The 26,203-nt window shown below is 38.9% G+C and overlaps 3 protein-coding genes across 3 annotated transcripts in view; 2 read left to right on the forward strand and 1 right to left on the reverse strand.

Moving 5' to 3' along the window:
* LOC144647242 (uncharacterized) overlaps nucleotides 1-13,686 on the forward strand; it is a 31,537-nt gene extending 17,851 nt beyond the window's left edge. The window contains exons 20-34 of the mRNA XM_078507013.1: nucleotides 431-633; nucleotides 1,419-1,565; nucleotides 2,191-2,407; nucleotides 2,956-3,158; nucleotides 3,951-4,097; nucleotides 4,726-4,942; nucleotides 5,492-5,694; nucleotides 6,500-6,646; nucleotides 7,293-7,509; nucleotides 8,057-8,259; nucleotides 9,267-9,413; nucleotides 10,070-10,208; nucleotides 10,980-11,185; nucleotides 11,583-11,729; nucleotides 12,664-13,686. Of these exons, the coding sequence (XP_078363139.1) occupies nucleotides 431-633; nucleotides 1,419-1,565; nucleotides 2,191-2,407; nucleotides 2,956-3,158; nucleotides 3,951-4,097; nucleotides 4,726-4,942; nucleotides 5,492-5,694; nucleotides 6,500-6,646; nucleotides 7,293-7,509; nucleotides 8,057-8,259; nucleotides 9,267-9,413; nucleotides 10,070-10,208; nucleotides 10,980-11,185; nucleotides 11,583-11,729; nucleotides 12,664-12,894 (2,774 nt within the window). The 3' untranslated portion in view covers nucleotides 12,895-13,686. The remainder of the gene's footprint in view (nucleotides 1-430; nucleotides 634-1,418; nucleotides 1,566-2,190; nucleotides 2,408-2,955; nucleotides 3,159-3,950; nucleotides 4,098-4,725; nucleotides 4,943-5,491; nucleotides 5,695-6,499; nucleotides 6,647-7,292; nucleotides 7,510-8,056; nucleotides 8,260-9,266; nucleotides 9,414-10,069; nucleotides 10,209-10,979; nucleotides 11,186-11,582; nucleotides 11,730-12,663) is intronic.
* The window catches only part of LOC144647262 (RNA N(6)-adenosine-methyltransferase mettl16-like), a 176,192-nt gene that overhangs the window by 46,529 nt on the left and 103,460 nt on the right, over nucleotides 1-26,203 (reverse strand). The window lies entirely within an intron of this gene.
* On the forward strand, nucleotides 20,522-24,748 carry LOC144647303 (DBH-like monooxygenase protein 1). Its single transcript, XM_078507087.1, has 4 exons — nucleotides 20,522-21,172; nucleotides 21,981-22,048; nucleotides 22,524-22,670; nucleotides 23,194-24,748. The coding sequence occupies exons 1-4, from the start codon at nucleotides 21,139-21,141 to the stop codon at nucleotides 23,413-23,415; spliced, it is 471 nt and encodes a 156-aa protein (XP_078363213.1). The 5' UTR covers nucleotides 20,522-21,138; the 3' UTR covers nucleotides 23,416-24,748.

Consider the following 26,203-nt stretch of genomic DNA (forward strand, 5'->3'; position numbering starts at 1 on the left):
ACTGACTTCAATCAGTCATGCAAAATTTCGCAAGATTAAGCAGAAGTGATTGTTTTATTTTTCAACAAAATGTCAAAAATCGTACTTTTATAGTTGTATAAAGTCTGCTTGCTGTATGCAGCACTGTGCAAGATATTAGCCGAGACTTCCTGAGCTCACTTTTAAATACGGTTACCTATATATGGCAGAATATCTGTGGTGTATGGATCGCAGATAGCAAGAACTTCTTGACCATACATAGGCATCTGAAGAGACGCGGGCAGTTCTCCGAGAGCGAAGCTTAAGGACTTCTTCGACCCAGGATGGTCGTATTAATTGCTTCTATTGTAGAAAAAGGAAAAACCCAAACAACGTTCCTACAGCCAATTTTATATTGCTTTCAAAGTATGAAGATGACAATTAGTTTACATTTACACGTTTTTCCCCACAGGATTTAATGTAACTCTTTCTTTTGACAACAATCAATTTATGGTGATGTGGTATTTTGACACTAAATATGATAAGATCGTTATTCACCTGAGAGTTAATACAACTGGCTGGGTCGGATTTGGTTTCGCGGAAAATGCACCGAACAACATGCAGAACTACGACGTCATTGTTGGAGGGTTCGACAATGGTCAAGGATATTTGAATGTGAGTTGTTTTTCTTATAACAATCCTTTGCCTATTAGACAATTCTAATGGCGGATTACCACGGTAGCATTTCAATTCTAGTTAAGAACAAAATAGCAGGTAAAGTCTACATGGAAAAAAGTTGACCCTGGTAGAAAGTTTACCCTTCATACCGAGCTGCGCCGGGCGAGAGGGCTTTTACATACTTATCTTTATAACTGGCTGCGAAAATCGCAAAGTTGGCTTGGGGCACAGTGACAGGTTGACCCTGGGTAGAGGGTGACTCGCTTTAAAGGTAGGGTGACCCTAGGGGACGAACAACTTTTTCCCATGTGAACACTCTGGCTATTTTTGCCTTCGCCTGTCTATTTGCCCCGGTTGACAGGGCCAACGTTTCTTTTATAAACGCTCAGTAAAAGGTGGCTCGAAGGAGAGGGTGACTCTCTTATTTGGGACAACATTTCTTCAAAGACAAAAGCCCCAAACGTGACCAGGTTCTATTCACTTTAGTTCTACTCTATTGTATTTATTATCACACAAGCACCGTGCGGCTTCACCTTAGCTACACTCTCCCAAGCGAACTGGAATGGCGTGTGTAGGTTCGGAAAGGTTGACGTTTAGCCCTGCACATTTAAGCTATTTATCGATCGGGTAAAACAGGGGTCGGCCGTTTCCGTGACGACGAATGATGGATTTCCATAGCTAAGCAGTATGATCAACAACCTTATGAGATTTATAAGACAAGTTAAGCTTGAAATATGTCTTTCTATTGATTAATTCGCTACCAATTACTTAATTATCATCAGGACTATTACACTCAAGGACGTACTCAGCCACAACCTGACGCTAATCAGGATTACAACCTGACGTCTGCATCAGAATCAGGTGGATACACAGAGCTGATGTTTGAGAGACCACTTGATACTGGAGATAGTAAAGATTACAAGTTTGTGGTAAGTATGTTACTTATACCTTTGAAAAAGGCAACATGGAGAGTTTGAATGCCCAGTTTTAATTTCTTTAAGAGAGCAAATTGAGCAAGGACTAGCTGCGATTGAGGTATAGTAAATAGTGCCTCGTAGATACATTGTGTGTACCAGGGTGTTTTTATATTGCATTGGTAGAATAAGCTTGCGCAGCTCAGTGGCTCTGTATGAGCGTACATTTTTAGTCTTTCTCTGCAAAAAAATTAAAACAACCTAACGTTACCAAATTGTGTTGCTATTTGTGGCTTACGGTGGTATGGTACTACAGTGAGCATGGGGCACGAACATAGCCGCGAAAGAATAATTCAGGTCATTTAAACTAAAATGGCTGATATTTTTTAACTTATTTTCCCAGCGCTTAAATGATTTTTTGCCATAAAATTACTTCTCTCAATTTACTAGCAATGTTTTCAGTTTTCCAAAGAAGAGGTTTGCATTATTCCTTAACCCAAGCTATATGCATAATAACAGTCATGTCTAAGTAAAACTAGTGTCGATGGTGTCGTTTGCAGGTCAACATGTCATTTGTATTTTTGCACTCCATGAGTGCTGTTTAAAGCTGTCAAAATTGAACTTTTCATTTCTATTACAGACCGGCAATCAGTTCCATGTAATTTGGGCGTATGGCGGTAATGACATCACTAGCAGCACCAACTTCGTTCAACATTCTCAAAACACCAGGGGGTGGAGTGACAAAATGACAGTTCCTAACATACTTCAAGTAACACTCACACCTTCCATTAATCCTACTCCTTCTTCTTCTCCTCCGATGGCCATGACCACGGCGAACATACCAAACCCTACAACAGGTGAGATCCAGATTTATAAATTATGAAAACTAGCAACAAAAATCTCCAACATATTCAACGCCTTATACCAAGAAATCTCGCAGTATATCGCCTGATACTTAGCTAATGAGGTCAGAGACAACTGAATTCAATCAGTCAAAATTTCGCAAGATTAAGCAGAAGTGATTGTTTTATTTTTCAACAAAATGTCAAAAATCGTACTTTTATAGTTGTATAAAGTCTGCTTGCTGTATGCAGCGCTGTGCAAGATATTAGCCGAGACTTCCTGAGCTCACTTTTAAATACGGTTACCTGATTATATGGCAGAATATCTGTGGTGTATGGATCGCAGATAGCAAGAACTTCTTGACCATACATAGGCATCTGAAGAGACGCGGGCAGTTCTCCGAGAGCGAAGCTTAAGGACTTCTTCGACCCAGGATGGTCGTATTAATTGCTTCTATTGTAGAAAAAGGAAAAACCCAAACAACGTTCCTACAGCCAATTTTATATTGCTTTCAAAGTATGAAGATGACAATTAGTTTACATTTACACGTTTTTCCCCACAGGATTTAATGTAACTCTTTCTTTTGACAACAATCAATTTATGGTGATGTGGTATTTTGACACTAAATATGATAAGATCGTTATTCACCTGAGAGTTAATACAACTGGCTGGGTCGGATTTGGTTTCGCGGAAAATGCACCGAACAACATGCAGAACTACGACGTCATTGTTGGAGGGTTCGACAATGGTCAAGGATATTTGAATGTGAGTTGTTTTTCTTATAACAATCCTTTGCCTATTAGACAATTCTAATGGCGGATTACCACGGTAGCATTTCAATTCTAGTTAAGAACAAAATAGCAGGTAAAGTCTACATGGAAAAAAGTTGACCCTGGTAGAAAGTTTACCCTTCATACCGAGCTGCGCCGGGCGAGAGGGCTTTTACATACTTATCTTTATAACTGGCTGCGAAAATCGCAAAGTTGGCTTGGGGCACAGTGACAGGTTGACCCTGGGTAGAGGGTGACTCGCTTTAAAGGTAGGGTGACCCTAGGGGACGAACAACTTTTTCCCATGTGAACACTCTGGCTATTTTTGCCTTCGCCGTGTCTATTTGCCCCGGTTGGCAGGGCCAACGTTTCTTTTATAAACGCTCAGTAAAAGGTGGCTCGAAGGAGAGGGTAACTCTCTTATTTGGGACAACATTTCTTCAAAGACAAAAGCCCCAAACGTGACCAGGTTCTATTCACTTTAGTTCTACTCTATTGTATTTATTATCACACAAGCACCGTGCGGCTTCACCTTAGCTACACTCTCCCAAGCGAACTGGAATGGCGTGTGTAGGTTCGGAAAGGTTGACGTTTAGCCCTGCACATTTAAGCTATTTATCGTGGTTGATCGGGTAAAACAGGGGTCGGCCGTTTCCGTGACGACGAATGATGGATTTCCATAGCTAAGCAGTATGATCAACAACCTTATGAGATTTATAAGACAAGTTAAGCTTGAAATATGTCTTTCTATTGATTAATTCGCTACCAATTACTTAATTATCATCAGGACTATTACACTCAAGGACGTACTCAGCCACAACCTGACGCTAATCAGGATTACAACCTGACGTCTGCATCAGAATCAGGTGGATACACAGAGCTGATGTTTGAGAGACCACTCGATACTGGAGATAGTAAAGATTACAAGTTTGTGGTAAGTATGTTACTTATACCTTTGAAAAAGGCAACATGGAGAGTTTGAATGCCCAGTTTTAATTTCTTTAAGAGAGCAAATTGAGCAAGGACTAGCTGCGATTGAGGTATAGTAAATAGTGCCTCGTAGATACATTGTGTGTACCAGGGTGTTTTTATATTGCATTGGTAGAATAAGCTTGCGCAGCTCAGTGGCTCTGTATGAGCGTACATTTTTAGTCTTTCTCTGCAAAAAAATTAAAACAACCTAACGTTACCAAATTGTGTTGTTATTTGTGGCTTACGGTGGTATGGTACTACAGTGAGTATGGGGCACGAACATAGCCGCGAAAGAATAATTCAGGTCATTTAAACTAAAATGGCTGCCATTTTTTAACTTATTTTCCCAGCGCTTAAATGAATTTTTGCCATAAAATTACTTCTGTCAACTTTACTAGCAATGTCTTCAGTTTTCCAAAGAAGAGGTTTGCATTATTCGCTTCACCCAGAGCTATATGCATAATCACAGTCATGTCTAAGTAAAACTAGTGTCGATGGTGTCGTTTGCAGGTCAACATATCATTTGTATTTTTGCACTCCATGAGTGCTGTTTAAAGCTGTCAAAATTGAACTTTTCATTTCTATTACAGGCCGGCAATCAGTTCCATGTAATTTGGGCGTATGGCGGTAATGACATCACTAGCAGCACCAACTTCGTTCAACATTCTCAAATCACCAGGGGGTGGAGTGACAAAATGACAGTTCCTAACATCCTTCAAGTAACACTCACACCTTCCATTAATCCTACTCCTTCTTCTTCTCCTCCGATGGCCATGACCACGGCGAACATACCAAACCCTACAACAGGTGAGATCCAGATTTATAAATTATGAAAACTAGCAACAAAAATCTCCAACATATTCAACGCCTTATACCAAGAAATCTCGCAGTATATCGCCTGATACTTAGCCAATGAGGTCACAGACCACTGACTTCAATCAGTCAAAATTTCGCAAGATTAAGCAGAAGTGATTGTTTTATTTTTCAACAAAATGTCAAAAATCGTACTTTTATAGTTGTATAAAGTCTGCTTGCTGTATGCAGCGCTGTGCAAGATATTAGCCGAGACTTCCTGAGCTCACTTTTAAATACGGTTACCTGATCTATATGGCAGAATATCTGTGGTGTATGGATCGCAGATAGCAAAAACTTCTTGACCATACATAGGCATCTGAAGAGACGCGGGCAGTTCTCCGAGAGCGAAGCTTAAGGACTTCTTCGACCCAGGATGGTCGTATTAATTGCTTCTATTGTAGAAAAAGGAAAAACCCAAACAACGTTCCTACAGCCAATTTTATATTGCTTTCAAAGTATGAAGATGACAATTAGTTTACATTTACACGTTTTTCCCCACAGGATTTAATGTAACTCTTTCTTTTGACAACAATCAATTTATGGTGATGTGGTATTTTGACACTAAATATGATAAGATCGTTATTCACCTGAGAGTTAATACAACTGGCTGGGTCGGATTTGGTTTCGCGGAAAATGCACCGAACAACATGCAGAACTACGACGTCATTGTTGGAGGGTTCGACAATGGTCAAGGATATTTGAATGTGAGTTGTTTTTCTTATAACAATCCTTTGCCTATTAGACAATTCTAATGGCGGATTACCACGGTAGCATTTCAATTCTAGTTAAGAACAAAATAGCAGGTAAAGTCTACATGGAAAAAAGTTGACCCTGGTAGAAAGTTTACCCTTCATACCGAGCTGCGCCGGGCGAGAGGGCTTTTACATACTTATCTTTATAACTGGCTGCAAACCGAAGAAAATCGCAAAGTTGGCTTGGGGCACAGTGACAGGTTGACCCTGGGTAGAGGGTGACTCGCTTTAAAGGTAGGGTGATCCTAGGGGACGAACAACTTTTTCCCATGTGAACACTCTGGCTATTTTTGCCTTCGCCGGAGTTGTCTATTTGCCCCGGTTGACAGGGCCAACGTTTCTTTTATAAACGCTCAGTAAAAGGTGGCTCGAAGGAGAGGGTAACTCTCTTATTTGGGACAACATTTCTTCAAAGACAAAAGCCCCAAACGTGACCAGGTTCTATTCACTTTAGTTCTACTCTATTGTATTTATTATCACACAAGCACCGTGCGGCTTCACCTTAGCTACACTCTCCCAAGCGAACTGGAATGGCGTGTGTAGGTTCGGAAAGGTTGACGTTTAGCCCTGCACATTTAAGCTATTTATCGTGGGTTGATCGGGTAAAACAGGGGTCGGCCGTTTCCGTGACGACGAATGATGGATTTCCATAGCTAAGCAGTATGATCAACAACCTTATGAGATTTATAAGACAAGTTAAGCTTGAAATATGTCTTTCTATTGATTAATTCGCTACCAATTACTTAATTATCATCAGGACTATTACACTCAAGGACGTACTCAGCCACAACCTGACGCTAATCAGGATTACAACCTGACGTCTGCATCAGAATCAGGTGGATACACAGAGCTGATGTTTGAGAGACCACTCGATACTGGAGATAGTAAAGATTACAAGTTTGTGGTAAGTATGTTACTTATACCTTTGAAAAAGGCAACATGGAGAGTTTGAATGCCCAGTTTTAATTTCTTTAAGAGAGCAAATTGAGCAAGGACTAGCTGCGATTGAGGTATAGTAAATAGTGCCTCGTAGATACATTGTGTGTACCAGGGTGTTTTTATATTGCATTGGTAGAATAAGCTTGCGCAGCTCAGTGGCTCTGTATGAGCGTACATTTTTAGTCTTTCTCTGCAAAAAAATTAAAACAACCTAACGTTAACAAATTGTGTTGTTATTTGTGGCTTACGGTGGTATGGTACTACAGTGAGTATGGGGCACGAGCATAGCCGCGAAAGAAGAATTCAGGTCATTTAAACTAAAATGGCTGACATTTTTTAACTTATTTTCCCAGCGCTTAAATGAATTTTTGCTATAAAATTACTTCTGTCAACCTTTACTAGCAATGTCTTCAGTTTTCTCAAAGAAGAGGTTTGCATTATTCATAGCAAACATTAAAAACTTCACCCAGAGCTATATGCATAATCACAGTGATGTCTAAGTAAAACTAGTGTCGATGGTGTCATTTGCAGGTGAACATATCATTTGTATTTTTGCACTCCATGAGTGCTATCTAAAGCTGTCAAAATTGAACTTTTCATTTCTATTACAGGCCGGCAATCAGTTCCATGTAATTTGGGCGTATGGCGGTAATGACATCAGTAGCAGCACCAACTTCGATCAACATTCTCAAATCACCAGGGGGTGGAGTGACAAAATGACAGTTCCTAACATCCTTCAAGTAACACTCACACCTTCCATTAATCCTACTCCTTCTTCTTCTCCTCCGATGGCCATGACCACGGCGAACATACCAAACCCTACAACAGGTGAGATCCAGATTTATAAATTATGAAAACTAGCAACAAAAATCTCCAACATATTCAACGCCTTATACCAAGAAATCTCGCAGTATATCGCCTGATACTTAGCCAATGAGGTCACAGACCACTGAATTCAATCAGTCAAAATTTCGCAAGATTAAGCAGAAGTGATTGTTTTATTTTTCAACAAAATGTCAAAAATCGTACTTTTATAGTTGTATAAAGTCTGCTTGCTGTATGCAGCGCTGTGCAAGATATTAGCCGAGACTTCCTGAGCTCACTTTTAAATACGGTTACCTATATATGGCAGAATATCTGTGGTGTATGGATCGCAGATAGCAAGAACTTCTTGACCATACATAGGCATCTGAAGAGACGCGGGCAGTTCTCCGAGAGCGAAGCTTTTAGGACTTCTTCGACCCAGGATGGTCGTATTAATTGCTTCTATTGTAGAAAAAGGAAAAACCCAAACAACGTTCCTACAGCCAATTTTATATTGCTTTCAAAGTATGATGATGACAATTAGTTTACATTTACACGTTTTTTCCCACAGGATTTAATGTAACTCTTTCTTTTGACAACAATCAATTTATGGTGATGTGGTATTTTGACACTAAATATGATAAGATCGTTATTCGCCTGAGAGTTAAAACAACTGGCTGGGTCGGATTTGGTTTCGCGGAAAATGCACCGAACAACATGCAGAACTATGACGTCATTGTTGGAGGGTTCGACAATGGTCAAGGATATTTGAATGTGAGTTGTTTTTCTTATAAGAATCTTTGCCTATAAAATAATTCTGAGGATTGGCATGGTGGTATTTCAATATTGAGAATTAAATAACATGTAAAGGGCCTGTTTACATGGAGAAAAGTTGTCCCTAGAGAAGGGTTACTCTCCATACCGAGCTACCCAGGGCGAGAGAACTTTTTATACGTTTCTTTATGAATAGCTGCAAACCGTTCATATGAGAAATCGCAAAGTTGGTTTGGGGCACCTCAGGTTGACCCTGGGTAGGGGGTGACTCGTATTGAAGGTAGGGCGACCCCAGGGGCCGAGCAACGTTTTTTTTCCATGTGAACAATCTGGCAATTTTGACCTCCTCTACCAAGGACAAGTCTGGACATATGAGCATTTGGGAAACTGAGAGTGGCAGTTTTTGGCTTGGTTGGCAGGGGCAACTTTTCTTATATAAACGCTCTGTAAAAGATGGCTCGGAGGACAGGGTTAGAGATCTTAAAGTGACCGGGTTTCTCTTATTTTATCTCTACTTTTGTTCCACTCTACTGTATTACTCGTACTTTAGTTATCACACTAGCACCGTGCGGCTTCAGCTACACTCACCCGGGCGAACTGGAATGACGTGTACACGTAGGGCCGAAATGGTTAACGTTTAGCCCTGCACATTTAAGTTATTTATCGGCTAGCAGCTCTAGATCAAGCAAGGTTTTGTATGAATGGCACGCCACTCTTCGATAGAACAACTGATACAACAAACAAATGAAACAATGCCTAAAAAACTATAGCAACTTCATGATACAGAAGAGTACCAGTAGAATTACAAGTTGCTTCAAGCTGCTACATTACTGATATATTTATTGCTCGCGCTAATAAATTTTTATCGCGATTTCGCCAAGGAATTATTTTTACAGCTTTCGAAAAGAACTGATAAGTATGATCAACAACTTCATGAGATTCAATGAAACGAGTCAAACTTGAAAATGACTTTTTATTAATTCACTACCTTTTCTAATTATCATCAGGACTATTACACTCAAGGACGTACTCAACCACAACCTGACGCTAATCAGGATTACAAACTGCTGTCTGCATCGGAATCAGGTGGATACACAGAGCTGATGTTTGAGAGACCACGTGATACCGAAGATAGTAAAGATTACAAGTTTGTGGTAAGCATGGAACTTAACCTCTGTTTTAATCATGTAAAAGACAAAATGGAGAGTTTGAAATTAAAGCCCAGCTTTAATTTCTTTGTAAGAACAAATTGCGCGAGGACTAGCTGCGAATGAGGTGCAGTAAATAGTGCCCCGACTAGATACAATGTGTGTACCAGGGTTTTTTTATTTTAACGGTAGAATAAGCTTGCGCAGCTCAGTGGCTCTGTATGAGCGTACATTTTTAGCCTTTCTCTGCAAAAATTAAAACAACCTAACATTACCAAATTGTGTGGTTATTTGTGGTTTACGGGGGTATGGTACTACAGTGCGTTTGCGGCACGAACATAGCCGCGAGCGAAGAATTCGAGTCAATTAAACTAAAATGGCTGACATTTTTATCTTATTTTCCCAGCGCTTAAATGGTTTTTATGCCATAAAATTACTTTCAACCCTTAACTAGCATTTTTTTTCTCAAAGTAGAGGTTTCCATTTTTCAATAGCAAACATTAAAATACTTCCTTATCCAGAGCTTCAGGCATAATCACAGTCATGTCTCAGTAAAACAAGTGTCAATGGTGTCGTTTGCAGGTCAACATATCATTTGTATTTTTGCACTCCATGAGTGCTGAATAAAGCTGTCAAAATTGAACTTTTCATTTCTATTACAGGCTGGCAATCAGTTCCATGTAATTTGGGCGTATGGCGGTAATGACATCACTAGCAGCACAAACTTCGTTCGACATTCTCAAAACACCAGGGGGTGGAGTGACAAAATGACAGTTCCTAACATTCCTACTCCGACACCAGGTGAGTTTCATGCCACATGAAGGAATACGAAACCCACATAATCCTAAATTTTATTTTGCAAAATATTGAACAAAAAAAGTGCCAAGTGAAAGGTACTTTTCAATAGCTTTCGTTTGAATGGCCACTCCGTTAGGGTTTTATTCACAAATTAAAATCTAGAGCAAGATTAATGGAAACAAAGTGTTACACAAAGGCGTACCACAAAAGCGATTTGGCTCTTCCTATCTTTGTCTAACTGATGGTATTTCTCTCAGGGGCAAGGGCTTTGCAAAGTTCTCGTATTACTAAAAAATCCACTGAAAACATTAAAAGTTTTTTTGCTAGTTTATGACATTAAAAGATTAAAAAAAGGTTAAAAGCTGTCATTATTCTATTGGGCTTACAATAATAAGAAAAGAAAAGCTTGACTTAAAAATTGACTTAACTTTCAGGCATTGCCTCATTCACTGTGGAGCTCTAGCCTTACTTCGGAAGCCCCCTTTTATATTGTGCGTTCGTGCAGGCGTGTTTAAATTAGGACTTAACCATTGAACATTTGGCAAATTGTTACTGTCATAATTTTAGCTAGCTTTCGGTCGGCTGGGAGGGAGGATGGGGAGAGGCAGGGGGCAAAGATGGAAGAGAGAAAGGGATTGATGCATTCGTGTACATGCATGAAAACGTGGAATTGGACATTGATAGATGATTGAAGCAATTATTAAGACAGAAGGGAAGGAAAGAATGATTCAAATGAATACTAAACGTAATTTATTTGTGCATCCGTTTCCACAGTTACAACACAGTTACCTCATTCTTTTAATAACAATCAATTTCAATTCCTGTGGAAATTTGACGATCAAAAGGACAAGATAACTTATCACCTGAGAGTTAAAACAACTGGCTGGGTTGGATTTGGTTTCGCGACAACTGCACCGAACAACATGCAGAACTACGACGTCATTGTTGGTGGATTTAAAGATGGACAGGGATATTTGAATGTAAGTGGTTTTTTTTTTTCAATAAGCATTGTTGCCTTTACAAACTAAGGAATTGGGTTTTACTGCACGGATCTTGTCGCGCTCGGCCGTTGCTAAAGGACCTGGAGAGAAATATTTGTTTGAGATATTTTTGCCCCACCGGTTAGTACAATAAGTTCATACTAGCTTGTTTGTCGAAAATTAGGAAAACAAATTGTTGCCAAAATTTTCCCATATCCCAGACATTCCCAGTTGCACTGCTTTTTGTTTGTAATTTCCAGTCCCAGTCACCCAAATTACATGCAAAAATTGTCCATCCCAATTCCCATTTTAACCCTTAATTCAGGCCCCTCACGTAAGGTTCAAATTTCTTTCTAGATTTTTATCCATTTACTACAAATCACTTTTATTTCATCAGGACTATTACACTCAAGGACGTAATCAGCCACAACCTGACGCTAATCAGGATTACAAACTGACGTCTGCATCGGAATCAGGTGGATACACAGAGCTGAAGTTTGAGAGACCACGTGATACCAAAGATAGCAACGACATACAGTTTGAGGTATGTGTAATCTAGTGAAACGTACGGAAAGTCACGACTTGCTTTTAACGAAAAAACGAAAACAATAAGGCGATTGCCTAAATCTTCTTCACTAAATTGGGAACACTATAAACATATACGAAAATAAAACATAATATTGTGAAACTTGCTAAGAATTCTTATTGGTGGAAGAGGTCAAGTAATTTTCCACGTTAAGAAAGGAATTAGCAGGTCTCAAGTATCTTTAAATTGGTATTTCTAAAAGCTATTACTGGATAAGTAAAGAAAACATCTTACTGCTAACAATAAATTCTATCTGTTTTGGGAATGTGTGGAAGCCAATGAATTCTCAGTCTTAGGTCATAGGTCTATTTACTCCCAAAAAAGGCTGAATAGTTTATACCGACCACTCGTTTCAAGTTCTTATCTTTCATCTAAACCTTTCCATAATACAATCGAAGAAGGACTTGTATATCATTCAAGAGGGAGTAAAGAGTCTAAATACCGTAAAATTCCGGTTATTAGCCCCCCGCTTATAAGCTCCCCCCCCCCCCCTGGTTATAGGCCCATCAATCTGGAAACAAAAAAATACATCCGGTTATAAGCCCCCCTCTACCGGATGACAGTACTGAACAGGGCTAAATGTTGCTTTTTTGTACGTTTTTAACTTAATAACGTATTTCGATCAACACTCCCGAGGCTCGTTTCGAAACGTTTTTCTCCTTCCGTTTATAAGCCCTCCCGAATATAAGCCCCTCCGCTTATAAGCCCACCAAAAACCCCTTACGAAGGTGTATAAGCCCAGGGCTTATAACCGGAATTCTACGGTATACTCCTAGCTAGTCGCTACATGCTGCTGAGACCAGATACTAAAGTGCCAGCCTGATAAGCTCTTGCTTTACCTATTTTGTTTAATGTTTTAAAATACAAATAAGTTTCTCATTTTTGATCATAGGCTGGCGAACAAGTGCACATAATTTGGGCTTATGGCGACAATGATATCAGAACCGACGCGGACTTTGCTAAACATTCTAACAAGGGGTCGAGTGATAAGTCATTTGTCATGGTTCCTGAAGCGCCTATCCCCACACAGGCAGCAGCAACGTCACTGCATTTAAGCATTTATGGAACTGTTATCATCACGATAGTTTTCCTAGTTGTATCGTGTTACAATCATTTCCCGTAACGCCGGTTAAGGCAAACTGCCTAGCAGTTAATTAGCACCCTTTATCATGCACCCTCGCCTCCAGCCATAGAAAACGTCTTCTAAACAATAAATAAACAAGGGCTTTCACGACATTTTGCCAATTTAATAATCATCATCTATCATTGAAGAGTGCTGTCTGTGGATAAACTTTTAAATGAGCAGTACTTTTTCATGATAATCCAGTGATTAGCTCACAATTATCGCCTGAGCTCAGTTTATTATGGCTGTTTATTTTCAAATTTGTTTCCTCTCTTGTTTTTGCAATCCTTGATAGATCAAGAAAAGGTACTGCTGGACTAAAGTCCATTCTGAATGGTAGCCTACGTGTAACAGTACTCGCCTTTGGCGCCTCCTAAGAGCCAAATTCATTAAGCTGTGGACTCAGACCCAGGTGATCACTAGTGCAAGGGTTCGTCTATGGACGGATAGATTCTTTTTTGTCAGAGATCTGGGAATGAGTCACTGCTGTTGACAGAGTATGATTGGTTGATTCGTTGGTTACATGGCTTTCAGCTGGCAAGACCTAGCGACTTATTTTCGCAGGCACTTAATTTCACGAAAATGGAACGGCCATTTTTCGCGGGACTTAAAATTCGCGATTTGGCCCAAAAAATGAGATTACGGGAACTTAATTTCGCGAAAAGTGTCAAAATACTGGTCTGCATTAACAAAAACATGAAAAAGGGTTGAGGGCCACTGGTTTGTTAGTGTTTTTATGCTATTTTAGTGCTACTCTCGTTAAATAAAGACTTTACTTATTTACTTATTAAACAGTAAGTCTCAAAATTGGTCCAACTGATTTAAATTTTCCACTGCAACAGTTTCCAATGGCATTGAACAAAACCATATAACAAAACAAAACTTTAAAAACAGTTTAACATGTTCCTTTGCAACAAAGTAGAGCTAGTTTGACGCCTGTACCAAGGTAATTAAATCGTAAACTGACGGCAACGTTGAATATTCATAACGAATAACATAGAAGGGTATTAAATTTCGCGTCGTTATTTTTCGCGAGAACCTTTTTTCGCGGGTCTTAAATTTCGCGATTTTTTGAAAATCGCGAAAATTAAGTCCCGCGAAAATAGATAACAATAAGGTAGTAATTCAGGCGCCAGACAAATGCTGTAACTCATCTTCTGAGTTTTTGCAGACCAGCGGGGATCGTAACGAATCCTATAAAGAAGAACTTTATTTATTCACGGTTCAAACATCAGTCCTGAAAAGAGGGTGGGGGGAGGGATACAAATCCCATTTTCCAGCCTATTGTTTTACCGAAGTTTTAAATACCAGGCCCTGTTCTATTGTTGTTGTTTTTTGTTTGTGATTCCCAGCCCCAGTGACCCAAATCTCATTTTCCCAGTGTTCCTTTGCCCAAATCCCAGTTCTCATTTTACCCCCTCAGGCCCTTCTAACAAGCCCCGTGTATACGTTTCCAATAATGACGGCCACTCGATCACTCAATCATTGAATCAATAATCAAGAATCACAAACGGAATCCAAGATAACCAGTAGGATTTGTGTTCCTTAGATTTGCACTTTGCCCACTCAAAGCACTGATCAAGAAACCAAAAATCTTTCTGGTGTTTTTCTCCCAGTGCTGGTCTACTTCTTTAATACTAAGCCCCCTGAAAGTAAAATATATCTATATTATAACGAAAACATCTGATGTGCTTACTTGCATTGCATGTAATTTCCGTAGCAGTAGTTCAGTAAAAGGTACAAATACAACAGAACACATAACCACACGCTGGTACGGAACGTACTCTGTGGTACCTAAAAAACAAACGATCAGCATTAATTAGTTTATTGTCACGATAATTGCTGCCGCAGCGAGTGAGCCTGAAGCGAACGAACAAGGCAGCTCTCTAATCGGCAAAGGATTACTTTTAATATGGGGCCTGCAATCAGTTTTCTTATGAAACGCAATGAATTGTGATCGGTGGTTAGATCAAAGGCGCAAGGAATTGTGGTTATGCGCAAATGGAAGATTCAGGATGCGCAGTGGAGTTTAATGTGTTCTTCGCGCTAATGCGGCCTCGTTGATTTGCGTTTTGATAATATGTAACCAGGCGCGAGGCAGGATTTCAAACAAGTGATATCTTTAAGGTAACTGAAACAGTAAAGTACTCTGCTTTAAGGCAAGGCAAAATTTGTGAAAAAGTTCACTCGAATCGACCTAGGTGACCTTTTTAGAGTAAAAATCCGTTAAAAATGAACAATTATACCATTTTTGCGTTCGACGAAGGAGAACGCATACTAATCGTGTCGTTTGCCCGACGTCAGTCCCGCGGGTTCTATGGTTCAGTCCCGCGGGTATCGATCGCCTGATGCCATAACCGTTTGAGACTTTTTGGACTGCTATAAGTGACCTCGACCTCATGCAGAGGGCCCCAATCTCATACATATTAAAAAAATGGCATCGAGTTTGCATTTTTTGTGTAAAAAAAATTAATGCGTGGAACGTGTACCCGAAGTTAAAATAATACCGAAAATGTCATGGGAAGCATATCATCCAGGGAAGTAGAGTTTAAGTCAGCCATCGAACTCAAAAAAGGTGGAAATCGAGTGAGTCATTTCGTGTGTCGCTTTGAAGTTTAGTACGTCCGCGCGAAAATCTTCCCACATTGACTTTTTTTGTAAAACTTTTACCGCTGTGAGATTATGAGTTACCCATGTCAGAAATGTAATAAAATTGGAGGTTACCGGCCATTTAAAAGCTGCAAGCGAAGTTAACGCAACGGCGACCATCAGCGCGCGCTTAATTATTGCGACATGAATTACGTGCGCAGTAAGGATGCGCATAATGTTGAACAACGTACTTGTCCATGTTCTTCGATGTGCTTGTGTTCGCGTCTTTGGAGATCAGTCGTGTAAAGTGGGCGAATTAAAGGCACACAAAATTGTCTCGAACGCACTCCGCTAATCCATGATTATTACTAGTTTAGATATATACTCCGTTGGGTGCCCCTGAATATCGCCCTCAGCTAGAGCTTGTTCCACCTGATTGAAAATAGTTTCTTTGTATTTTGCGTGTTTGCGCGTTCGCAACCACTTCACATGGTTTTCCTGGCCATGGTAGCTGGCCACGAACTAAGCGCGCGCTAAGTACGCGGACTGACGTCATAGTTAGCGTGCGCTTTGTGGTGATTTTGACGTCAAAATGTGCAAAAAACTCTCAACGATCAAGCGCAGAAAATCATTTAATAGAAACTAAGTCAACACAAATAAAAGTATCTGCCAAAAGTCAAAACTGTTCAAGTGGCGGGTTTTCCGATCAATTATAATTAAACTTAGGTGACCCAAAACCCCGGCACCAAATCATATACTTTTAATATTGCCAATAACAACAGAGATTTTAAGTAAATACATGCTCGCTTCATTCTTACCTCTGTCCTGATTTTCTTGCACTGTTACAGCAAAGTTAGCTATAAACAGGGAAAAAGGATAGCAAGACACCAGTGTATGGCATAGCGTTACTTTGTAAACGTTCATATATGGTGACGTCTTCTTCAAGCTTTTTTCTCGCAGCGCTTCAAAACACGTCTGCTCGCAACAGCGATGTCTCTGCAAATGAAGGCTCGCGCGCTCAACGTTACAATTGAACTGTCTAAGCGCGCGCTTTTATTTGATTGGTTGGTCCGTCCTCTGTATTTCGTCAAGTTCAGTCGACATCAGTTCCCACAGAGTCTCCCGGATCTCGATCTCGACTACCTAACACTGGATAACGTGTACATTAAGCAACAACTAAGGATGTTGTTTGCGTCTTTCTAAGGCCAATAAAAAAATAAGAAACGTTGTTCAGCATGAGATAGCGGAAAGTGCGGGATAAAAAGCAGGAAGATAGCCAGTCCGAAATTGAAATTTCCGAATTGCAAACTAAATTTAAAATTGTCCCATAATGTAAAAGGATGTAATTTTGCATATCCTATTTTCAGACCAAAGAGGTTATTGTTGGTTATGGGGGTAGAATTGTGGGAAAAAGGGCAACATCAACCAACCAGCTTATTAATAAATGGAATACCCTTTTCTAGGGATACAAGCACTAAAACCTTATCGGTGGTATGTAACTTTATTAATTTACCTCCAGTATAACCGGAATTATTATATAGTGAAGTGAAATGAAGCCCAAAGGTGTTGCTCTATTTCTGTTTTTATTTCTATTTTCTCATCGATCAGCCGACGTCAGGCCATATTTTGCAAGCCTTTGGGCGAGCAAAAGGCAACTGACAGGTAAAGCTAAATCACAAAATTAATGCACAGATCTCCGGCCGTGGGGACTCCCATATGAAAGTGACTGGGATGCTCGTCGTCTTGCTTAGGGGTGTAAAATACGGAAACTGGTCGCACTTAGGGTGCTCAGGAAACGTTAAAAATTTTAACCGTCGAAGTCTCGTTTAGGATTGCACGTGAAAAATATATAACGGCGTCGTAGTGTGTTGTCGGTCTAGGCCAAACAAGCATGAAAAATGGTATCTTTTATAGTGTCAAAGAACTTGAGAAACCTTGGGACCCCGTAGGGCTTAAGGGACGGACCATTATTTTTTTGGAGGGGGGGGGGGGGGATTAAAAATATTGAAAAAAATTGTTTGCAGGGCAGGAAAGACAAAATAAATTGTTTGCAAAAACGATATGTATAACAAAAAATAGTAAGAATTTCGAAAAAAAATGTTTGCAGAGGTGCATAAACTAAAAAAAAAAGTTTGCAGAGGAAACTTTTTCATCCTCCCACCCTCCAAGAAAATAATGGTCTGTCCCCCGCCGGGGTACACATGAATTTGAATGAATGTTTAAAGAAATGGTAGAACATTTAGAAGAAAGGAAATTATTTTTGGAACACCACCAGATAGTTAAACCACAAACAAGAGCAACCCAGATTGAGAAAAACTATTTCCTCAAAAACAAGTGTGTGCTTTTTTTATCCGTCAAATATTTTACATAAGGCGGCGGCTCATTTTGGGAGGCGTTTTCTCAGGCGTCAAATATTTTGAATCATTGCCGACTGAATTACTTGGACGCTCGAGAAAATTGAGGTCTCCCAATATAATAAGCAGCGTTATATAAAAATATTTGAAGAATAAAAAAGCTTACAATTTGCCTTCAAAAATATGCCCTGGTATCCGTCATTAGACATTATCTGTTCCTCGAAGATCACAGTTTTCTTACAACTTCCCTCTTGGAAAACTGTTCATATCGGTGCATATTTCCACACCAAATGGAGGCTATTGTTTCTTTATTTCCCAGCTTGGCTACATCGCGTGGCGTGTTTATACTAATCGAAATCTATTTGATCAAGAGAGTATGGATTACAAAGAGCTACATTCGCCAAGTTTACAAACCAACTTTCAAAATCAGGAGCTATTAAGCTTATTAGGGACACTAAAATAATATTCAAAATTGAAAATAAAAGTAGTAGTATGTATTATGCTAAGGTAAATTTTAAGATTAACAATTGTGCTTGAATAGATTTAGGTTTAAAATATAGAAAATCTAAAAATATCTAAAAATATTTCCATTTTAAAATCTAAAATGTAACAAAATCTAAAATCTTAAGCATTGATGCCTCTGAAATTCGCTCATTCCTTCCTTCAGAACCATGCCTTAATTAGCTTTACCGTATTTGTGAACATCAATAATTGGAATTAAGTCTAAATGGCTTTTAATTTGTGTCATGCTTTATTTCATGCAGTTGAAAAGAAAAATTTCTTACTCTCTCACCCATGTTATCGTTCAGCAACACATACACATTTGCATAATAACAACAATACTTTATTATGAAAGTTTACGAGGGCCGAAATTTAGGAAGATTACCGGCTTTGTTGGAGAGGCTTTGTTACTCCCGGATTGTTACCATGTATTTATCTACTTCATTAACTATCCTTAGCTTCCATTTATTCGACGGAGAACCCTTAGTTGGATAAATCCTCTATCTTCAGAGGGACTTGATGGGGAATCATATTCATATTGGGATTATAGTAGTTTTTACTGAAAATGCTATTTTATTGTCTTTGTTGCCTAGTCAGTGAGCGTCCATGCCATTTTTCAAAATTCTTTATGCTTGCAGTGGTTGTATGTGTGGTTGGTGCTACGTGTAGTTGTGTGTTCTGTGGTTTGTAAAGACGCGGATGTCCAACTGTTCGCGGTGGGTGAAGTCACTGAGAATCCCGCGTGGGAGTAGCAATAATAATTCTCTCTTCCAAGCGACAACAAAAAAGTGACTGAAAATTGTCAAGGTTTGTTATAAGGAAAGCAAAATTATGATTTGATGGTTTTCCTTTCAATTTTAATTGATACCGTGTTTAAGAGGAAATCCGCCAGGACTTCGAGTAGTTATTGGACAAAATTATGTACCAAAACTATTTGCACTTGATTGCAAGCTTTTGTGTTACTGCTTCAAATATCTTATCGAAAGAAATCTTTTCTAACAACACCAAACATCGAAAACCAATTTCGAAGTTCCACTAAATTCCCATGAATCGCTTAAAAGATGTGAGCTTTTGACCATAGCTTGTGAACTTTAAATATCATTTTCTCAGACTCTGATAAGAAATTGTTGTACCAGAATTATTTCCACCTTATTGCAAAGTTCCGCTGAATTCCACTGAATCGCTTAAGACGAATATACAAAATGGCTACACGTGAGATTTTGCCTATAGCTTGTGAACTTTGAAATTCATTTTCTCAGACTCTGATAAGAAATTGTTGTTGGTGTTATCACGGTTAATTACTTACATCTTTACCTTTTATTAAGGGTAGGAAATAACGCAATAGGATTTAAATTATTCTGGTACTTGATTTTTGTCCAACTTTAATAAATATTACTCGACTTCCTAGTGGATTCCGTCTTAATACCTTTGTAGTACGGAGTAGTACTATGCAAGTTAATATTAAAACCAAGCCACAAGCCTAATGGTCATTCGATTCTGATTCTCAGTTCAGTTATAAAGCATCTTAAAACAGTTTCTGGCTTCAGTGTTTAAGATATCCTTTGATGATTATGAAAATCCTCTCTTAATCACGGCTTATAACAGGTATTTTATTCGCTGCTAGTTGAAGCAAGTTGTTCCAAATTCTTTTTCGCTTAAAATTCGATTTTCTCAGTAAGAAGTCGGGCGATTTTATCTGTGACTAATTCGAGTTCACAACCAAACTTGTATACAAATTAGTTTTATAGCAAGTTTATTCCTTTTTATCATAGATCGACATCAAAATAGCATTTTACTCCATTGTTTACAACTATCTGCCATTCATTAGCTTCTCAAGCTTTGTTTTGACTGTACTGTCGTACTTTCATCTTAATTCGGCTTATGGATTGTTTTGAGCTAATTACACACAAGACTCTTAATCTTGTTTTCGTAGCTTACATTCAAATTCCATAAGGCCTTAACGGAGGCTACTCTCGAACTGAGCCAGTATGCAAACAATTTGTAGGAACTATCACACTAGGGGGGGGGGGGGAATATTTGGCACGATATACGTATATAGTGGAGAAAACCCCGTTGATTTTGGAACATGGTGTTAGCCCCCATTGAGCAGGACTCACGTAGAAGGACGCAAACAAGGTCTTAACGAATACAGTATGCAATATGCCAACAGCTGCGTACGTACCGAAAGGTGTATAACGCTGCCACTAGAAATTTTTCAGACCTATTTATTGAACTCGGTGCGCCCAGCAAAATTAATGGCGAAGACCAGAAAAGTAACTCAGTAAAATTAAAATTATTTATTAACTGAGGCTTTGTGGTTGATGCTCTCATTCTGATACTAGAAAACAAGCTCAAAAACACACCTTACGTTAACATGAACTATATGTGAGCACATTCGAGAATATTCCTTCACCTTATATGCTACTCACGAAGTTGGTAGAGTAATTCGAGCATAAGAAACTCTGTGGAAAATTTCTACAACATTACATGTGACATGACATGATTTTTGGGTGCAATCCGTTTTAATTATAATCGACTTTGATTTAGTACAAATCAATATTTAGTTTTTTTTTCTTCGTCTTTTCTTTCTTGGAGAAATTAGCTATACAGCTATTTTTGCAAATCCGAGGTGAAATAAGGGTGATGTGATATGATAAAAAAGCTATAAACTAAAGGCTTGAACTTTTCGTTTCTGTTACAGGCCGGCAATCAGTTCCATGTAATTTGGGCGTATGGCGGTAATGACATCAGAAGCGATAGCGACTTCGATCGACATTCTAAAAGGGGGTTTAGTGACAAAATGACAGTTCCTAACATTCCTACTCCGACACCAGGTGAGTTAATGCCGCATGAAGGAATACGAAACCCACATAAAACTCGCTGAGCGAACTAAAAACAATCCTAAATTTTATTTTGCAAAATATTGAACAAAAAAAGTGCCAAGTACAAGGTACTTTTCAATAGCTTTCGTTTGAACGGCCACTTCGTTGGGTTTTTACCCACAAATTAAAATCTAGAGCAAGAATAATGGATACAAAGTGTTACACGAAGGTGTACTACAAAAGGGATTTGTCTCTTTCTATCTTCGGCATTGTCTAACTGGTATTTCAGTTTCCCTCTGGGGTAAGGGCTTTGCAAAGCTCTCGTATTCCTAAATTTGAGATCCACTGAGAACATTAAAAGATCTTTTGCTAGTTAATGACATTAAAAATTGCAAAAAAAGTTAAAAACTGTCATTATTCTGTTGGGCTAAGAAAAAATAAGAAAAAAAAAAGCTTGACTTAAAAATTGACTTAACTTTCAGGCATTGCCTCATTCACTGTGGAGCTCTAGCCTTACTTCGGAAGCCCCCTTTTATATTGTGCGTTCGTGCAGGCGTGTTTAAATTAGGACTTAACCATTGAACATTTGGCAAATTGTTACTGTCATTATTTTAGCTAGCTTTCGGTCGGCTGGGAGGGAGGATGGGGAGAGGCAGGGGGCAAAGATGGAAGAGAGAAAGGGATTGATGCATTCGTGTACATGCATGAAAGCGTGGAATTGGACATTGATAGATGATTGAAGCAATTATTAAGACAGAAGGGAAGGAAAGAATGATTCAAATGAATACTAAACGTAATTTATTTGTGCATCTTTCCACAGTTACAACACAGTTCACTCATTCTTTTAATAATGGTGGTGGATTTAAAGATGGACAGGGATATTTGAATGTAAGTTTCTTTTTTCAATAAGCATTGTTGCCTTAACAAACTAAGGGATTGTATTTTACTGTACGGATCTTGTCGCGCTCGGCCGTTGCTAAAGGACCTGGAGAGAAATATTTGTTTGAGATATTTTTGCCCCACCGGTTAGTCAATAAGTTCATACTAGCTTGTTTGTCAAAAATTAAGAAAACAAATTGTTGCCAAAATTTTCCCATATCCCAGACATTCCCAGTTGCACTGCTTTTTGTTTGTAATTCCCAGTACCAAGGGTTAAGATAGGAATTGGGATGGACAATTTTTCATCGCGAAAATGCATGTAATTTGGGTGACTGGGAAAGTCACCCAAATTACATGCATTTTCGCGATGAAAAATTGTCCATCCCAATTCCCATTTTAACCCTTAATTCAGGCCCCTCGCGTAAGGTTCAAATTTCTTTCTAGATTTTTATCCATTTACTATAAATCACTTTTATTTCATCAGGACTATTACACTCAAGGACGTAATCAGCCACAACCTGACGCTAATCAGGATTACACACTGATATCTGCATCGGAATCAGGTGGATACACAGAGCTGATGTTTGAGAGAAAACGCGATACCGGGGATAGCAACGACATACAGTTTGTCGTAAGTGTACGGGAATTCGCGATTTTTTTTGGCCGGAAAACTAGCTTTGCTAACTGAGAACACTATAAAGGGACAAAAGCACAACTTTTGAAACTTGCTTAGAGTCCAAAATGGAACTGCGATATCATTTGCGTTTATTAAGTGAGCAGGGACTTACCGACTACATAAGTTTTACCATAACAGCCACTGATACGCTTTAAAGATCCTGACAAATGACCAACATTCTAACTCACAACTGACGGTGACAAAGATTGTGTCTCGACCTCTTTTCAAAAGCCAAGTAATAGCCATAACTTGTAGCTGGCAGTAGAGAAATGGTCCCACCCCCTCCTGTATAAAAAGGTATCAACTCCCGTCCACGTTCCCTCTTTTGGGATTGGGGCCGGGGGGGGGGGTCTTCAAAGAAGAATCTTAGTAAAATTTGGATGATCTTATCGGCAGCTTAGCACGATATCATTTAAGTGCACTCCAGGACTGCGTAAATAAAATTTTTAAAATTAAATTTTCCTTTATTTTGTTACAGGTCGGAGGAGAGGTGTATATAATTTGGGCCTATGGCGTTAACGACATCGAAGACAACGGTAACTTTGTTCAACATTCTGCCATGGCCAGGGGGTGGAGTCAGGATAAAATTGTCATAGTCGGTGAAGCTCCTATCCCGACAAAGGCCGCCGCATCCTTACTGCATTCACGAATTAACGCAATTGTTGCTTTCACCATAGCACTACTAGCATTGATAATGTAAATCGTTAGCGAAGAGGAAGAATCCATTTCCAGTTTTCCATCAGTATCATAAGGACTAATCGTTTATTTGTAAACAAACATTAACTAATAGCAAATACAAGGCTGGTAGACTCCGTAGCAGACCTCTGGTCGCTTACATTTCCCACTTAGCGCTAGAAGACCCAAACAAAAGCCGAGAACTGACTAACTGAATTTATAGCCCGTAAATTATATTCATATAAGTAAAACCTCTATTTAGCAGTCACCCTTGGGAAATAGTCAATGATATGACCGCTTGAGAGACGTTGTCTGCTTAGTGGAGATGTCGCCTAAAATTTAGCATGTAACGTGGCAAAAATTGAACTGGAATGCGAAATTGATCGCATGATGTACATTTTATTGGTCACAACAGTACGTAACGAAAACTATGATAAACAAAAATTAGGCAATGCCATGTTCAAGGAAGTCCATGCCTGGCTATCATGCAAACAAAAAATAATTTATGATTGTCTATGATTCGGGACCGCGTAGCTTAATTTCAGTAATCGGACCGCTTAATAAAGAGGAAATGCAATGAAATTAGGCAATTAGGAGGTCCAAACGATGACCGCGCCTGCTTAAAGTGCTACTATGATGAAATTCGCATCTTTCCTATCAACGCCGTTTAAAAACATACACAGGCACTCTGTATGAGACAGAAAACACCGTTTACCATTTTCAAATATCTCATTTCTTTCAAGAGATACTCAAGTTTTTAAAATATGCAAATTAGCGCAGTGGTGACGTCATTTACTCAACTAAATTTTGATTAAATATAAAGAAAGATATATCTCAACCAATTTTCCGATCGGAAATGTTTGATTCTTTGTAGTTGGACTCTGCCTTTTGTGTTCCACAATATTAGCCTAACAGTTTTGTTACCATGGCAACATTCTGGACTCCAGACCTCCCAGTGCTAAAGGCTTTTCTGGCCAATTTCGGCCTTCCATTTAAAAATTGGCCAACGATGCTTCACATACATGATCTGACAAGCACATGAATAGGTTAGGTAGACGTCTTGGCCTGCTTTCATTTTCCCAAGCTGAAAATTTCTAAAATATTGAAAACAGATGGGGACTGGAAAAGAGTTAGTTGTCATGGTAACAAAAGATTTGTTATAACCGTAAGTGTATCACCTGTAGAACTATTAGTCTGCCAAGTTTCACTGGACTCTGCAACAAATTGACCAAGATAGCTCTTTTTTATACTAAAATTAATGTTAACTAAATGACGTCATCAGCAAACTAAATTGCATATTTTTACAATTTTTTAAAGCTTAATATCTTCGGAACTAAAACATACATTTGAAAACGGAAAAGGGCATTATAATTCTTTTGTGGAATTCTCTATGATACGCCTAAAATTTTAAGGGGTGATCATAGAAGCACTTAAATAGAACTTCGCACATCAAGGCATAACTTTCGGATATGCGTTTCTGGTTCGTGTGTATTTTTTTAAAATAAAAAGTAAAATCTCTACTCTGTCTGTCTTGGTCATTTACAAAACTTAAGGGATGGGAATCAATAGAGTGCAGCCTCAACCATCTCTCCCCAGGCTTTGCCTTCTGCCTGTTTGTCACCTGGAGCTCAAGAGATCCTGGAGCGAGGTTGCCTGAACTGGTTGCCTTAGGTGGCTCCGTAGCGCACTCGCCCATGTCCGCGCACTCGCCCATGTCAAACTTTGCATCATAACTTTTTCATTTTTGACGCGATGGCTATAAAACTTTGGGAAAACTTCCGCTTGTTATTCGGAAATAATTGATTTAATTCGATTTAACTGGAGAAAAATAGTTTTTGTGTTTTTGCGTTTCCAGTGTGACTACTCCAGCCAAGGCCTCCTGACAAAATTTTGTCCAAATTGTTAAATGAAAACCGAGGACATTAAAAGTAGATTTGCCACAAATTAACAATCTAGGCAAACTGCACACTACAGAAGCAATAAATTTATGACCTTTTGTTATCGTTTAAACACTTAAGCTCTTTTGGTCAATTTGCAAAGAATTGCTTCAGTGGCCTTAGTTGGAGTAGTTATACTGTAGCTGTACCCCACTTTTTGGACAAAATTGCATCCAGTAGAAAACATTTCCTGATAAATTTTTGCTAAATTTCTGGAATAAGCTGATATTGACTTAATGCATAACATAACCATGTTTCAGGAAAATTTTTGGAACAGAAGTGCGGAAATATTTAGGTCATGTAAATTCAACTCTAACATTCTACTGAAAGTTTCTATATAATTGACGCTCCTTGACGGAGCAAGCCACGAACCCAAATTTTTGTGAGAAGCCCCACGAGTGCTGGCTAAATCAGTAAACTAAAAATTAACAACATCACGGTCAACATGGTCAAGAAATACGGATTTCAAGGTTGTTTGCAGTTTTCCATTCATTTTTGTCCGCGGGATCTACACACAGATATGTGGAGAACGTACAATGCTTTACGTTGCTTAAAAATGAAAATCAAAGAGATCTATGACCTACTCGTGAATGCGTTAGATATATTTGAATCGTTCCTTTGAACAGTATAGTATCGATGGAAAATATTAATTATAGTGATTAATAATATTAATCAACTTTATTTAAAGAGGGTGAACATGTAACAGGTCGCTTAGGTATAAGAATTACTTTTTTCATCATTTTAATTGCTCAGCAAACCGATGGCTCAGTGGTACTGCTCTGCGTCCTGAAGCGTGTGACCCGGGATCGACTCTCATACCCTGTGGCTAAAATTCTTTTTTTTTTCTTATTTTTTTTTCACTGATATTATATACAT

This window comes from Oculina patagonica, chromosome 3, assembly GCF_052425735.1.
Source record: "Oculina patagonica isolate OP01 chromosome 3, crgOcupat, whole genome shotgun sequence".
In the NCBI taxonomy this organism is placed as follows: Eukaryota; Metazoa; Cnidaria; class Anthozoa; order Scleractinia; family Oculinidae; genus Oculina; species Oculina patagonica.